Source organism: Octopus bimaculoides, chromosome 19 (assembly GCF_001194135.2).
Source record: "Octopus bimaculoides isolate UCB-OBI-ISO-001 chromosome 19, ASM119413v2, whole genome shotgun sequence".
Classification (NCBI taxonomy): Eukaryota; Metazoa; Mollusca; class Cephalopoda; order Octopoda; family Octopodidae; genus Octopus; species Octopus bimaculoides.
The window spans coordinates 27,996,967-28,015,043 of record NC_068999.1 but is presented as its reverse complement, the minus strand read 5'-3'; the positions used below and the strand labels follow the sequence as shown (position 1 = coordinate 28,015,043).

At 37.1% G+C, this 18,077-nt stretch overlaps 1 protein-coding gene across 1 annotated transcript in view; it reads left to right on the top strand.

The window, feature by feature from the left end:
• LOC106879266 (rho GTPase-activating protein 17-like) overlaps positions 1–18,077 on the top strand; it is a 57,905-nt gene that overhangs the window by 8,282 nt on the left and 31,546 nt on the right. Inside the window, exon 2 of the mRNA XM_014928762.2 lies at positions 1,301–1,405. Within this exon, the coding sequence (XP_014784248.2) occupies positions 1,301–1,405 (105 nt within the window). The remainder of the gene's footprint in view (positions 1–1,300; positions 1,406–18,077) is intronic.

Sequence of the window (18,077 nt, the reverse complement as noted above, 5' to 3'; positions counted from 1 at the left end):
TTTCAAGAGGAATAAAAATAAGGAACAATTCTTTACAAAAACACACCCACACTCTCTCCCACTGGACAATGATTGCAACTCATTGAAAAACAACTTTCTTCCAAACAATGCCACCTGGTTTTGCCATTTTTAAAGGCCAAGAATAAACTTGTCATTGAAAGAACTGACCAGCTGTAAACACAATTTTCTTCTTTTTTCTTTCACCTTTCCTTCTCTTTCCCATTGACACTCCTTTCAGAGACACAGACATACACACACGCACACATATACACACACACACGCCAACACAAAAAACATTCACACACACAAAAGCACACACACACACATACACACACACACACACTCTCACTTTTTCCCCTCCATTCCTTACCCTCTTTTACTATCCTATATATCTCTCTCCACCCCTACACATTCAGTAATACCATAAAAAGAGACAGATCCTCTGAAGTGAAATTATATTTGAAGAACCTACAAGAATAGGTGCAAGCACTAGTGTTTATAAAACATGTGATATATTAATAAAAATCTGTAAATGTACAACCATCCAGATATCTGAGTACCTTATTATTTTTTCTAATATATAATTCCTGTACATCACCTCCAAACCTTCCAATATATATATATATATATATATATATATATACAAAAATAAGAGGAATGACCAGCAAAAGAGGACTCCTATATGCTTCCACTTTTGCTGGTCATTCCTCTTATTTTTGTATGTAATATAATTTTAATCTTCGGATTTTTTTAAATATTCTAGACCACTGGTTTTAATTGATTAATATCAATTCCTTCCCTTATTATTAAATTACACACACACACACACGCACGCGCACACACACACACACACACACACACACACACATACACTTATTTGCTGCTGCTTTCAACAAATACATAACTCATGACTGTAGGTTAAATGATGTTTTACAATTGGGAGAAGGGCAGAAAACATTTGTAAGACAAAATATCCATAGTGTAATATATCTTTCAAATATAATGAGATCATATTACAATAATAGACAGACTCTCTACAATATCATATTTTGATATCTATCCTTTATGAAGCCTTTCCACTTTCTCTTCATCATTCATATTTTAAAGACTCCATTAAAGTGTAAAGCTGAAAGGGGCTGGTAAAATAAATACAAAGCAGTCTGAGGCATAAATAAGATGAATTTTGTGAAAAATGACACATGACTGGACACTGGTTGCATTGTTTTAAAATAAAATAAATTCAGCAACTTGTTTATTATTCGAAATTTTGTAAAACTATATTTTCTCTTATAATTCACAGGTCCTTAAGCTGCTCTTACCAATATGGGTAATGATGTTTGTATTCCATCCATTGCCTCCTGCTGGTGATCAAGAAGATTTGATTCCTGCTTTCAGTGAAGATGGAGTATGTTGGTCTTTATTCTCATTACTGTCACTAAGCTATATTTATTCTTTCACAAGTCTCAGTAGACCTTTCTCTAATTACTTTCTTTCTCATCTCAAATTCTGGCCTTTTCAGAAATTTTATGTTGCAATAGCAATAAATGGTTGCTATTTCAATAGATAGCACTAAGTAAATATGTAATATTGTGTAATACAATGGATTTATAAATAGTTAATACTATCTATTTGTAAAATGATAACTCATAAAATAACAGCTGAATTTTATTATAAAGTACCTGATTCAAATTTTACCAAGCTTGGCTTTTACTTCTTTATCACTTTATAATGCAATTAATGGAGATAATTGTTCAAAGCTAGACTTTATGTGGTGTACATAGTGGGATTTTGCTACTTCAGTTATTGTTGTCATTTCCCTCTATTTTCTCTTTTTGGTTTCCTCTTGCTGCTTGTTTTTCCTGATATTTTAATCAATTGTAATCAGTTTCATATTCTTTGAGTACCTTATGTGATGACACCCACTGTAGTTTATAGGAAAGGTAAAGGTACTTACTTTTATTGGCAATGATCAGCTGCAAGTGACATAAGCATTGTCAGTGGAGCAATTATGTAGAATCCTCCTGACCAGTACACTTCCATATGCTGCTTCTGTTACCAACAATGGGAATACTATGTAATCTGTGCCAGGCTTTGCAAAACTATAATTTCAACCAGATACATTATGGATAGTACCTCCTTGCACTTGTACACATTTCTTTCATACACACACTACAGATATACCTACATTTTGAACGCATATGCACACTACAAGCATATTGCCCTTTCTCTCAACATGCCCAGAGTTATGTCCTTTGTCTGTCTTAACAAAAATTAATCACGAAAGTTAATGATTTTTCTGTTCATTATTGGTGTAATTTTGATTAATTAAACATGTTTTGGCTCACTACTTTAAGTATGTTATATCCTTTATCACACATACACACACACACACACACACACATGAGTGCTCACATATATGCACTTATACATGTCTGTACACAACAGAAGTGTTATCAAATACATCAACACCCTCAGCTGCATACATATAGTATCACAGTATAACATGATTACATCTTCTACCTATTCAGATGGTTTAATAATGGCTCTTCGTTGTATCCTCATTCAATAAGCTACAGGTATGTTTTTTTGGCATGAGTCATTTAAAAAAACAAGCTAATAACCAGTCTCTCCTCCTGCTCCTCCTTTTCATTTGACTCCAATCAGTTTCCCTTTATGCATTTGGTGGCTTGGTTTTTAATTTTTGTTTTGTTTTTAAATTTAACCTTGTGCTTGATTATTATATTTTCCCAATTTCCTCAAAAACTTGACATTAGTATTTACTGAAAGTATGTTTTGTTTGATTTATTATTAACAAAGTAAAAATTAAATAATTCAATGGGTGCATGCAGAACAGCAAAAGTCCAAACAATAACATATCTCTTCATTCTTAATACATTCTGGCAGATTCAGATGTGAACAATTAGATCACTGTTGTTTCATCAATGGATACTACTTCTCTCCTTTAGATGATGTTTGTTCATAAGACACAATTCACTAGTGAAAGAAAACTTTGAGATACAGCAATATTTCAACTTTGTTGTATGTCTCTTCAGTCAAAGCAACCCCGTTGGTATCAGACAAATAGATAATAATCCATGGGGTGCAGACAGAACTGTAAGAATCCAAACAATAACATATCTCTTTATTCTCAATACATTCTAGCAGATTCAAATATGAATATCTGACTGCTGTTGTTTTTCACCTACAAAGAACACCTCCTCCCTTTAAATGATGTGTATTCATAACATATATGATTATCAGTGTAAGCAGACTTCAAAAGCCCCAGTGTCTTGAAGTCCCCTTGCACATCATCTAAAGGGAGGAGGTGTTTTCTGTTGATGAAAAATAACAGCAATTAGTTATTCATATTTGAATCTGCCAGAACATATTAAAAGTTTTAATTTTATAAGTTAATATATTTCTCTTCATCTACTGAAGTTATTTGAAATGTTCAGATTCTCGCAAATCTTGGCCATCAGCTCAGCCTTAGTGTTGCAAGGCAGAGCAGTTGGTGTCTTTCAACAATGCCCCGCACATAGTAACCCATGGGATTATAATAGGGGAATTAGGATGCCAGCAATTGGGGCTGGTGAAGTCATAGAAATTTTCTGCCAACCAATTCTGAAAGATTCAGCAAGGAGCCAAATTCTGGTGCCACACTATGGCTTTGCAGCAGCAACCCTCTCCAGCCACAGATTGACCACAGTCTCCAGCAGCTTCACATAGCTGTCTGAATTGAGCCTAAGTCCCTATTCAGAGATGCAATGATGAATTCTGGCATGTAGACATAGAATATCTGCTTTCTCCTTTCTAGTTGGCCACAGATTCATAGTCTCCATTGCAGCTGCCCATGTCACATCTTACAGCCTTTACTATGTTCACAAAGCATTGAGAAGCAGTCATGAAGTCAGCATTTTGACACTTAGTGCAAATCATTATGATTCAGGCAACTCTTTTCTAATATTCAGCTGGCTCCCAGTGCTCTATGTCTGCTAACTTTTTCTCAATTACAGCTTCAGTCTTTATGCTTTCAACACTGTTAACTGTTCACCAATACACCAAGCTGTTCATGAAGAAAGTAGACATAAGAAATCATCAAATTTATCCCAAACACCCTGTATATTGTTTTTTGTTGTTTTTCTTTAATTTCTTTAGCTTCTTACATTTTCCACAATGAATTATGCCAAGAAAACAGCTCTTAAAAATTCTAATTTCCCCCATCCCACCATAATTTTTTTATGCTTTAACTCTACTGGAATTACATATTTAAATATACAGAGATTATGTTTCTGAAAAAATATTGTTTCAAAATTTCAGTTTTTTTACAAAAATTAACTCATTCCTACAAGGTGTTTGAACTAAATTTGACAGTTTGCATAAAAGATAAACAGAAAAAACACTATCCCATCCAAAAATAAAAATATTTTTGAAAAAAATAAAAAAATATCAACTAGATATTGGCCGGCAGGTACCAGTTTACTTAAAGTATCCATCTTTAGCTCCCATCAGAGCCTGAAGACAACTTTTGGACCTGGTGTATACATTCCTCACTATGTTCCTGGGAAGATCTTTGAACACCTCCTTGATCTTGGTCACCAGCTCAGCCTTGATATTTTAGGCAAAGCCGTTGGTATTTTTCTCAACCTTGCCCCATAGCTTGTTCTGGAGTTGTTTTGCCTTTATCAAGCAGTTCTCCTTGGCTTTGGCTGTCAGAATTTGTTCCTTGTCCACGTTTGTACAAATGGTAATGAAGGTCCTCATTCAAGGCTAGTTTCATGATGGCAACACCCATCTCTCTCACCAAAGCCCAAATTCCCTTGCTCAGATCTTCCATCACCTTGTCCTGTTGTTGTTGGATGAGTTCTAGCATACAGTGCAGTCAGAATTTTTGTTGTGTCTTTTTCTGCTGGCCATGGCTTCATGGTCTCCATGTCATATCTTACAACTTTTGCCATGTTCACAAAGCATTGAGCAGTAGTCATGATATTGGCATTTTGAAACCCAGTGCTAATCATCATGATGCAGGTAACTCTTTTCCAGTATTCAAATAGCTTCCAGTCCTCCATGTCATCTAACTTTTTCTCAACAACTTCAATCTTTAAGTTCTCAAATGCCATTGACTATTCACCAAATACATCAAGCTGTTTCTGAAAAAAGGAGACATAAAAAATTATCAAATTTAGCCTGAATACCCTGTACTTCTGGCTTTTGGCATGCTCTTGTCCCCACAAGAACCAATGTTCTTAAGTTTTTAAACTTGTCTATTTCATTTACATATGCATGAGTACATGCTTAATAATAACCAGGAATTTGAGCTAATAAGGAAAGGTGACTTTAATGTGATCACTCAATCTGCTAGAAATAACAGCAAAATCTTCAAATGGTACACTTTTATTGTTTGAAATGAAGGACACATTGGACAATAGTTCAAGGTGTACATAAATACAGAGATTATGAGTCTGGAAAAAAAATTTTTTTTTTTATTTCTACATATTAAATCACCCCTCCCTCTTTTCAGAATAACAACACCTATCTAGTAGAAATAAAGTTCTTTTCTAACTTACAAATACCAACTCCACCACACAACCACAAAATATTAAGGAAATTTTTTTGACTTCATTCCCATATCAAAGAGAAATCAAAAAGAGTTTACATCCACATAATTCTGCTTTCTTTGTCATGGTGTTTTGAGCAAGTTTTAAAAGTTTTGAATCATTTTAACTTTTTTAAAAATACTAATTACTTTTCACTTTTTTAGTCGGTGATCCACCTAGAAAGAACTACCATTCTTCTGAGAAATATTACATCAGCATATTGTAAACTTCCATTACTGTACTGTCAACCTTCATTTCCACCAACATGGAAGTGTTCTCGAGGTTGTTATGCAATTTCAGTTCCTATAATGTAACAGTTCTCAAACTGACAAATACCAGCACCCTTCCCCTACTAAAATATTAGGGAAATTTATTTTATTCTCCCTCTCTTTTTTAATAAGATGAAACCGTTTGCCTCCATATAATTCTTTTCTTTGTCAAGTTAGACAAGTTTTAAAATTTTTAATCATTTTAATTTTATTAAATATGATGATTTGTTTGCTCCTTTTTTCAATCCTCACATATAGGCGCAGGAGTGGCTGTGTGGTAAGTAGCTTGCTTACCAACCACATGGTTCCGGGTTCAGTCCCACTGCGTGGCACCTTGGGTGAGTGTCTTCTACTATAGCCTCGGGCCGACCAAAGCCTTGTGAGTGGATTTGGTAGACGGAAACTGAAAGAAGCTCATCGTATATATGTATATATATATATGTATATGTGTGTTTGTGTGTCTGTGTTTGTCCCCCTACCATCGCTTGACAACCGATGCTGGTGTGTTTACGTCCCTGTAACTTAGCGGTTCGGCAAAAAGAGACTGATAGAATAAGTACTAGGTTTACAAAGAATAAGTCCTGAGGTCGATTTTCTCAACTAACGATGGTGCTCCAGCATGTACACAGTCAAATGACTGAAACAAGTAAAAGAGTATCCCTTAAAAAGGAACAAGCCAAGTGAAGAATCTGTAGATTTGAGAAGTATCGTGATTCTTCAATTTAACAAATTGACAAGATTGAAACTTATTAAATTACTATTTTGGTCTCAAGGGTTAGGTGGCTTTTTGTGTTGATTTTAAAGATTTTGTCAGTCTTTTTGGATATCTATATTGTCCAATTTATTGCACCAAGAGCAAAGTGAAATTGCATAAGAATCTGAATATGGAAAGCTTCCCTGTAGGGAGGAAGGAAGGCAGGCTGAGTGTGCAATAGTGAATGTCTACAAGGTGCTAATGCAGTGTTTCTCATAAGACTGGCAGTACTAATTTCACTAATATTTTTGTTGAGTGGAGAGCTGGTATTTCTAAGTTGGAGAACAATTGTGCTGCTGTATTCTTTATTTCTATTGGGTGTATGCTGTTATTCCAAAAGACAGTAAAAGGGGTTAAGATGTAGAAAGTTGAAAAATTCTTTTTCAAGATCATAATCTCCATATCTTGACCGAATGTGTCTTTCATTTTGTAAGACAACAGTGGTGTATGGTTTGAAGGGTATTTTGCTGTCATTTCTAGCAGATTGAGTGACCACACTGAGGTCACGCTGCATTTGTTCAAAGTATTGTTTGTTTGTTGTTTTTTTTTAGCATGCATCCACACATGCACAAATGAAATGGATGAGTTTAAAACATCCAGAAAGTTGGCATCAGACAAGTGTGGGTATTTCAAAAATTAAAAGGGGAAATTAATTTTTAAGAGACACACTTGGAAAAAACTTTTTTCAGATTCATAATCATATTTTTCAATGGACAATTAAAATATGTATGTGTGTGTGTGCATGTGTGTGAGAAAAAGAGAGAGAGACAGACAGACAGAGAGAAATTCCCAAAAGTTAAAAACAAAAAATTTGTAATAGGTGGGTTGATTTTCTTTTTTCTTTGCAATCTCATAATTGTAGAAATTTCAAGACAAAAGATGTTCATTCAATTATGAGTGAGGTGAATCTTTAACATATACACCTAGTTAAGAAGTTTGTATCAAAACCATGTGGTTCCACATTCTATCCCATTGCACACCTTGGACAAATGTCTTGCATCATAGTCTTGAGGTGAACAATACTTTGTGAGTGAAGTTTGGTAAACAGAAATTGTGTGGAAATCATTGTGCATGTATATGGTTATGTTTATATCTTCCACTATTGTATGTCAGTAAAGGATTAAAAGATTGGCAAGTAAACTAAAATAACAATGTTTTCTGAACTAAGTCCCTTGAGATATTTATTCAGCATCAAGTCAGACACTCCCTAGTCAGTTAGACTGTCAGAAATGTAGTGAACTGGTCGTAGGCCTGCTAGATGCCAGTGACATTTTTGCTCACCAATTATAATATCAAATGTATAGGTAGCTGTCTTTATAAGTGCAGGTTAAATAGGCACATGCATGGTTGTACAGTTAAGAAGTTCCCTTCAAGCCTTGTGGTTTCAGGTTCGGTCCCATTGCATAGCATGTTAAGAAAATGTATTCTAATATACCCTTGTAAGTGAAATTTGGTTGGTGAAAGCTGTACTGAGACCTACTATATATGTGTGTATATATCCACATACTTTGCAGAACTCCTGCAATCTTTCAATGATGAGATGAAGAGCAAAAAAAACAGATCTCAGCAGTTCTGCAAAGATTATCGCCTCTACACCACCTTCATCAACCTCAAGGCAGCTTTCAACACAGTTTACCATACATCCCTCTGGAGAATTCTTAAGCTCATTGATGCACCTCTCAAGATTACTGCTCTGTTCCAGCGGCTCTATTACAGTGCTAAGAGCTGCATGTCGGTGAATGGGAAGGACTCTGACTGGTTCCCCATCAACAGCAGAGTCAGACAGGGCTGCATGGCTGCCCAACCATCGATTATCTGATGACCCCATGGCTACCTCTGACCATCAATTATCTGATGACCAAGATCTGTGAGGAGTCTCTGGAGAAGAATCAGCAAAGTTTGGCCTTCAAGTGAGTTGGGTGAAGACAAAGCTGATGCATGTTGAAGATGTCCTGGATCCTTCCTCTCTCCATATTGGCCCTGATGTCGTGGAGTTTGTGAGTTCCTTCATGTACCTGGGCTCCACAGTCACCAATGATGGAGACCTGATCCTGGAGTTCAAATGCAGATGTGGTCTGGCCACCAGGGTCATGTACTCCTAATGGAAGCTCCTTTGGCACCACAGCTCTATCTCCCAGAAGACAAAGCTCTGCATCTACAACACATTGACCCTCTCAGTTCTCTGCTATGGAGTAGAAACATGGCCCCTCTTGAAGACCCTGGCAAAGAGAGGATTGATGGCATTGATAGCAGAGCCCTGAAAACCATTGAAAATATCAAATGGTACCATCATGTTTTCAACAAAGAACTGCATGTGCACATGCATCAGCCTGCAGCCTCTCACCTCATAACTCTCTGTCACATGCACTGGTGCAGACATGTCCTCTGTTTCCTGCTAGATCATTCTACCAGGGCATTACTCTCATTCGATATAGTAGCTATGGGCTGAAAGAGGCCTTTGGCAAGCCCCACACCAGATGGCTGGACATGATTGGGGAATATCTCCAGAGGCTTGACATCACCTTGATGGATGCAGTGGAGCTGGTACATGACCACCAGTGACAGAAAACACTGATGAATCTAGTCTGTTTTATACACGGTGACATCTCTGGGACCACTAACCTGGGATGACCCCCATCCCCATCAAGCAAGAGTTTGAAGCAAGTAAACATATCCACGTTCACATTTGTCCTGTAGCTTAGGATCGATTAAGATCTATAAAATAAGTTAGTTGATATGATCAACTAACCCCTCAAAGGCAGTGCCAAAGCATAGCTACAGACCAATAACTGAAACATTAGAGGATTAAAAAATACCTTACTTAAATATTACATTATTAGATGGTATCAAAAAGTTCCCAGACTAGTTCTGTAGCGTGCCAACTGATGGCAGCACATGGTTGTATGCACAACAAGAGCTAGCAGTGACCTTCATGAGGCAGTGTGCCAGATGACATTGCTGAGTTTTTGTGATCATATGTATGCTGTAGTCTGCGATTTTGTCATTACCAGGAAGTTGGAACAAAGAGCCAATGTGAAATTTTGCATTAAATTTGCGAAGTCTGCTACAGAGACCTAGAGTATGTTTCAGCAAACTTATGGTGATGAGGCAATGGATTATACACAATGCTTCAAGTGACACGAGTGCTTCAAAAGTGGAAGAATATCCCTAGAAGATGATGAGCGATCTGGAAGACCTCTTATGAGCATGACACCTGGAAATGTGGAGGAAATTCATCAGCTTGTGTGTGAGGATCATTGGAGGGCAATCCATGACATTGCTGGTGTTGTTGGTCTGTCGTATGGGTTTGTGCAGGCAATCCTAATGACTGAATTGAACATGTAGCATATCTCTGCCAAGTTTGTCCCCTGCCTGCTAACCACTGAGCAAAAATAACATTGCATCGAAGTCTGTCAAGATCTCTGTCAGTGTGCTGCTGATGACCCATCCTTCATGTTGAGGATCATGACCAGTGATGAGTGTTGGATCTACAGGTTCAACCTTGAGACAAAGCAGTAGTCATCACAGTGGACGAGCATTTCATTTCCATGACCAAAGAAGGCTTGACAGAGCCATAGGTCAGTCAAGAGCATGCTCGTAATTGTTTTTGGCATCCGCATTGAGAATTTATCCCACAGGGCCAGACCATCGGTCGAGAGTTCTGCTGCGACATCTTGAAGCATTTGAGGAAAGACATTTGGTGAAAGTGACCAGATCTGTGGAAGGCAAAGAATTGGATTCTTCATGACGACAATGCACCCTGTCACCAAGCTCTCCTCACTCGAGTTTCTCACCAAAAACAACATGGTATCATTTCCACACCTGCCCTATCCACCAGATTCAATACCTGTGGACTTCCATCTTTTCCACAAGATGAAAATGTAGCTCAAAGGTTGCCATTTTAACACTGTTGTCAAGATACAAAGTGAATGGCAGAAGGTCCTTGACTCACTTATGGAAAACAACTTCCAGGCCAGATTCCAAAAGTGGCAGGAACACTGAGACCTGTGTAGTGCTGCATAAGGTAACTATTTTGAAGGAGATGATGTTAAAACTTAGGTAAATAAGCTATTTGTTATTAAACATATCTAGTCCAGGAACTTTTTGATACCATTCATAAATTTATTAAACTTTGAAGATTTTAAAATTTAGTGAAGCATCGTAGTTTATAAAAAGAAGACAATGAAAAATCAGTGGAAATCAGTAAGGCAGCATTTATAGAACTGCATGCAAAATGTCAGTGTTTCCATCTCCTTATGGTCTAAGTTCAAACCCCTCCAGAAACAATCTTATTTTTCATCCTTCTATAAAATAAGTACCAGTCAAGTACTAACATTGATTAAATCAACTGTGCCATCTCTTATAAGTTTGTAGCCTCATTATCATAATTGAATATTCATTGAAGTTTGCTTTCTAACCCACATTAAATTTTCTTTTGCCTTGATATTGATCTTTTATAAAATACACACCACAACTACTCTCATATGCAATTTACACCCCTACTTTCAGTAATATATGTGATGACATTAAAGAAAAATTATTTTACATTGATATCTTGGGAGCAGTGTGGATTTCTAATAAATTTTGTTTGTTCTATATTGAAGACTACTAGGAGTCAATTTTGCTTTTCTGAAAGAAATGAAAATTCCTAAAAACTCTATAAAATACTGGTACCATAAGGAAATTTGTTTGACTATCTCTCCTCCCTTGTGTAAAGTGAAACCATGATTTATAATGTTCTGGATGATAGGATAAAATAGTCTACAATTGTGATCAGTGCTGTGTTATATCTCTTCATTTATATGTTTAATTTCAGACTCCTGAATCACAGATCTTTTGAGTTCATTGTGATTTTAACACTAACAATATCAAATAATACTTTGTGCTTTTTCTACCTCTTAAATGAATATTGAGTTTATGTGTCATTGCTGTGGCAAGAAATATCAAATCCTGTATGATCCTGCTATACCTGTGTGACCTGTATATTAAGAGTTTGTGAGTTTAGGTTGAATAAAATCTTTAGTTTTCTGATAGTATGATGACCAGAACTATGCTGGAGCACTGCCTTTAGTTTGTCTTGGCCTTACAGATGAGGTCTTACTGGAATAGTCAAGCCTTTAAGGTTGACTATTCCATTTGTCACATCATCTCTACTGTGTGTATATTAGGGGTTTAATTTTGTTGTTGCTTTTTCATTTTGCATCTTTAATTAATGGATTAATCTTTTGGTTGTAGACTCCTCAGCATTAATCCTTTTGCATTTAAACTGACCATCTATGGCTCAAATACTCTGCTTGTTTTACATTTAAACTGGCCAAGCCCAGCCTCTCCCACTTACCCTACAAAGTCATTCTAAAATTAAACGATCATGTTGTCAAAATCTCAAGTTTCAAAATAATTCATGATTAATTCAAAACAATGTGAATATGTAAGCATTACATTTGACAGATTAATCTGAATACTAAAGGGTTGAAGAAATATGTGTGATGCATATTCTGGTTGATTTTAATTTATGGCAAAGCTAGTGTTTTTCTCTGTAAGTGTTGTTGTGTAGGTCTAGGTATGCTCTGAGTGAGTAGTCCTATGGCACACTTGTAATTAGTTAAATGACTAACCACAATCCACAGATCTAGCCCTGAATGTTTCTTTCAGTTATTGCCATCATGAATAGTAACCAATAGATAACAGAGACAAGGCCATTTTCCATCATTCACTTTTTAAATACAAGTCGGTAGGGTTTGCTCTGAGTACTATAATTTTTCACAGTAACATAGTAGCTGCCCCAAACACTCAGTAAAAGCACACACAGAGAACTGTAGGGTTTGACTTGAATACTGTCAAATGGACAGAAATATCTACGACACACCACTTAATCCTAAGCTGTAACACAAAACAATAATAAAACCACTGGTAACAATTACATGTTGTAGGTTTGTGATATCATTGCCTGTAACACTTTTGTATGAAGAATGTAACTGAAAAGGACATGCAAGGTACCTTGTATTGAGGTTTGATTTTGAGATCCGAGTTCCAACTATGAGTTTTTGAAAGGTAGCACTTTTAGTATGTGCTACCTGAGCTGGAATTACTCTGGCTACTGACCATATGTATCCTTTGGTCTCATCATCATCATCGTTTAACGTCTGCTTTCCATGCTGGCATGGGTTGGACAATTTGACTGAGGACTGGTGAAACAGATGGCTGCACGAGGCTCCAATCTGATCTGGCAGAATTTCTACAGCTGGATGCCCTTCCTCATGTCAACCACTCCAAGAGTGTAGTGGGTGCTTTTACATGCCACCAGCACAAGGGCCAGTCGGGCAGTACTGGCAACGTGCCACTTGCACAGGAGCCAGTCCAGTGGCACTGGCAACGACCTCACTTGAATATTTTTTCAAGTGCCAGTAAGGCGATGCTGGTAACAATCACGCTCGAATGGTGCTTTTTACATGCCACCGGCACGGAAGCCAGTCTACTGCTCTGGCAACGATCACGCTCAGATGGTGCTCTTAGCGCTCCACTAGCACGGATGCCAGTCATCGAATTTGATTTCACCTTCGATTTCACTTGTCTCAACAAGTCTTCACAAACAGAGTTTAGTGTCCAATGAAGGAAAGGTATGCTTTAGTGGGCTGGTTACACCCCTGGCATAGGCCATGGGTTATGGTCTCACTTGGCTTGCCGGGTCTTCTCAAGCATAGCATATTTCCAAAGGTCTCGGTCACTAGTCATTGCCTCGGTGAGGCTTAATGTTCAAAGGTCGTGCTTCATCACCTTATCCCAGGTCTTCCTGGGTATACCTCTTCCATAAGTTCCCTCAACCACTAGGGTGTGGCACTTTTTCACACAGCTATCCTCATCCATTCTCACCACATGACCATACCAGTGCAGTCGTCTCTCTTGCACACCACAACTTATGCTTCTTAGATCCAACTTTTCTTTCAAGGTACTTACACTCTGTCGAGTATGCATAGACATTACACATCCAGTGGAGCATACTGGCTTCATTCCTTGCAAGCTTATGTATGTCCTCAGCAGTCACGGCCCATGTTTCACTGCCATGTAGCATGGCTGTTTGTACACATGCATCATACAGTCTGCCTTTTACTCTGAGCGAGAAGCCTTTTGTTACCAGCAGAGGTAAGAGCTCTCTGAACGTTGCCCAGGTTATTCTTATTCTAGCAGCTACACTTTCAGAGCACCCACCCTCGTTACAGACTTGGTCACTTAGGTAATGGAAGCTATCAACTACATCTAGTTTTTCTCCCTGGAATGTGACAGAAGTTGTTCTCTGCACATTTTCAGTGTTTATTGCTCCTGAGCATCTGCTACATACAAAAACTATCTTCCCAGTTAGCCTTCCTTCGATATTGCTGCACCTCTTATGTGTCCATAGCTTACACTGGGTGCATCTTATAGAATTTCTACCTATGCCTTTTCTATAGATCAAGCAGGGCCATCTACCTGAAGGGATTTGTAGTTTGTTTGCCTTCCTACTTATTAGGACTTTGGTTTTAGCTAGGTTGACTCTAAAGGCCCTTCGATTCTAATCCTTGCTTCCACACCTGAAACTTCTCTAGTTCTGATAGTGACTCAGCAATTAGTGCAAGGTCATCAGCATAGAGGAGCTCTCAGGGGCACCCTGTCTTGAATTCCTGTGTTATTACTTGGAGGACTATGATAAATAGGAGGGGGCTGAGGACTGAACCTTGGTGGACCCCTACCTCTACCCAAAATTCTTCACCGTATTCATTGCCAACCCTCACCTTACTGACAGCTTCCCTGTACATGGCTTGCACAGCTCTCACTAAACATTCATCTATCCTTAGTTTCCTCATTGACCACCAGATAAGGGATCGAAGGACCCTGTCAGAGGCTTTCTCCATGTCAACGAAAGCCAGGTACAGAGGCTTATCTTTGGCTAGGTATTTCTCCTGCAGCTGTCTTACCAGAAATATAGCATCAGTGGTGCTTTTCCCTGGCATGAACCCAAACTGCATCTCATCTAAATTGACTCTCTCCCTAATTAGCTGGGCTCTGACCCTCTCCGTGACCTTCATTACCTGACCCAACAACTTTTGACAAATACATGTAATTTATTATCACTATCTACCTGTTCTGGAAGTTGACAGTTTGCATGCCTGCTGTTTTTCTTGGACGTACTATCTGTTTTGAATCCCCCTTCATAAATAAAACCTACTTTCTTGTTACCTGTTGTCACCACAATACGTAGCTATTAGACTGTTGAAAGTGATAGGGGAAACTTGGTGGGGTGTTGCTACATCATCATCATCATTTTAACATCTACTTTTTCATGCTTCCCTGGATTGAATAGTGTTTATTTAGATAGATTTCTTTTACAACTAGATACCCTTCCTCTTGCCAACCCTCACCTGTTTCCAAGCAAGATAATATTTCTCCTTGGCCAGAAATGTTTTTGCAGAATATTGAAAATGAATGATACTACTTGTATGACACTGGCACTCATTTACAAATATGTTATATCAAGACAAACATTCAAGTATACATACACACATGCACATATATAGATAGATAGATAGATAGATAGATATGCATGCATTCATATGTGTGTGTGTGTATTTATACATACATACATACATACATACATACATACATACATACATACATACATACATATATATATATATATATATATATATATATATATATTGAAAACAAAGATATTTTATTCCACACGGGTAGAAATATAAGAAAAATAGAAATTGAAAATGCACTGAGAATAGTTTAAATATTTTTTATTAATATATTTAAAGCTTTAACTGGTTTTACAGTTTACACTGATTTTCAAAATGTTGAAGTAGAAAGATGTGGCTTATGTCGCAGCTGTCTTGCTTCTGGTTAGTGTCTGAAGCTTGCCTGATTTTTATAGGAAGTTCATGGCTCAAGTTAGTATATGTTTTGAATAGAATTTGGTTGGTAGAGGATAGTCACATGACTGGTCTTAGAAACTTTTGTAGCTTCCCCACTACATCTGTGTGTTAGTACCAAGTGATGATGTTTGGCATTCATCATAAGCTAAGGCTGACATGGTTGACTGAACATGTCCAAACAATCAATGCTCTGAATGTTTTCTGTCAAGTGTTTGTAGAGAATGAACGCATGATTAAGTTTATAATCTTTTGTACATTACCTACTACATCCATGTGTTAGTGTCAGGTATATTTTGTGCCTAAAAACAAAGCCAACACAGTTGAGTGAACATGTTTAGTTACAATCAAAGCACTCCAAATTTAATCTGTCAGGTGGTAGAGTGGACAGGAGTTGTCTGTATAAAGTTCAGTGGTTAAAGTTTAGGTTGTTAGCTGTGTTGGTTCCTCATGTTAAGTGGCAGAATGAGTTTTGTGTGTGAATAGTTATTTGTATATGTACGTTAAAGTTTGTTATGTCTTGGTTTGTACTTTTGTATGAAAGTATTTTCTTTGTTTATCCATACTTCATCTGTGGTACTCACCAAACATAGGGAGAGTGGGAAGAACTGGAATTTGGGGGACTTATTTTTTGCTCATCTGTCTAGTACTGGGGTCTTGTATTTGTTGTCAGTGAATGGTCAGTCTGTTTCTTAGAGTAAGCTTTGTTTGACTTATGTAATCTTCGTTACATCCTTGACATTTGATAGTGTATATTAAATTTCTTGAAGAACATGTAAAGTGATTTTTTATGGTAAAAATCTATCCTGGTTTGAATTTGTATGTATCAATTTGTATCAATAAGATTGATGCAAGTCCTGCAATTGGGGCGGCCACTCTTTTTGACTTGTTATAGGAATTTTGGAAGGTGATTTAGCACTCAGGAATTTTTTGAGGGACTTTGAATGTCTTTTACTTTTGATTATTTTGTGTATTTCGAATGCTTGTTTCATTCTTGCGTATTGTTTTGGTAGTGGAATGTTCTGGTGGATAATATCATAAACCTCTGTGTTTCTTGGGTTGTGTGTTGTAATAAAGGGTAGAGTATTGGATGTATCTGGAGCATTTTCCATTTTTTCCTAGTTCTTCAATATTTATTGCTTTGGCACATTCTATTCTTTTGTTTATTAACATTAATGGATTTTGTCTTTTAAGTAGTACTCGTTTTAGTTCCTAGAGTCTTTTATTGTGAGTTTCAGAGTTTGAGACAGTCGTGCAGATTCTTCTTGCTAGATTAAAGGGAATATTATTCTTTGTGTTTGGGATGGCATGAGGAGAACAGTAAGTATTGTTTAGAATCTGTTTGTTTGTAGTAAATATGTTTCAATGTTTTTATCTTTTGATGATTAGTATATCCAGGAATGGTAGTTGAGTATTACCATATTCCATGGTAAAGTTAATATTGTTTATGCTGTTGATTAGATTTTTGAAATCTATAAGTTGCTGAAATGTGTGCATCCAAAGGATTAAGCAGTCATCTAAGTAATGTTTCCAGTTTTCTAGTAGATATTTGTGGAAGTTCAAGCTATATTTTAATTTAGATTGTTCATATATCTGGACCTCCATGTATGCCATGACTAGATTGGCGTTAAGTCAGAGCAACTTTTGTCCTCATCACAGTCCCAGATATTTGTTTGTAAATGTTGCCATCAAAGTCAAAAAAGTTGTTAATAAACTTTAATCTTTCAGTGATGAAACTCTTTTCAGTTCTATCTGGAATTTCCTGAGGGAATTTCTCAAGCCATATTGGTGTGGGATTATGATATAGAGGTTTACCACATCAAAAGATACAATAGTCGTTTCGTTGTTTATGGATTTTGGAGGGTGGTTTAACTGGCCCAGGTCGTCCCTTAAAAGACCTGGTATGTATTTTAAGGCATAACTACAGAGTTGTACCCCCCCCCCCCGACTTTGGAAGGTCAAAGATTCCGAATATACAAAAATTGTCTGGTGCTAGCAGGTTCTTCTGCATGTTAACAGAAATAGGTATTAGTCACAGCATGAATTACAATTTCCTTTAGTCCCACAAAGAACCTCTGTAGGTAAGCAACTGCTCTAGCAGAAGGGGTAAGTAGATGGGATTGAAGAAGGAGAGTGGGGATTATCTTTAGCCAACAGGTTGCCATATGCAGTGATGAGGGTTCAGGGCAAAATGCTTAACAGTGTTTTGTCTGTCTTCAAGTTCTGAGTTCAAATTCTACTGAGGTCAGCTTTGGCTTTCATCCTTTTGAGGTCAATAAAATAAGTACTAGTTGAATACTGGGGTTGATTTAATCAACTTAGCCCACCCCTCTCCGAAATTGCTAGACTGCCTTGTGACCAAATTTGTAACCAGTATACATACACATCACCTTCATCATCATCATTATCAACAACAAATATTTTCCATGCTTGCGTGGGCCATGTGTGTGTGTATAACTATATATGTGTGTGTGTGTGTATATATATATGTGTGTGTGTGTGTGTGTATGTATATATATATATATATATATATATATATATATATATATAT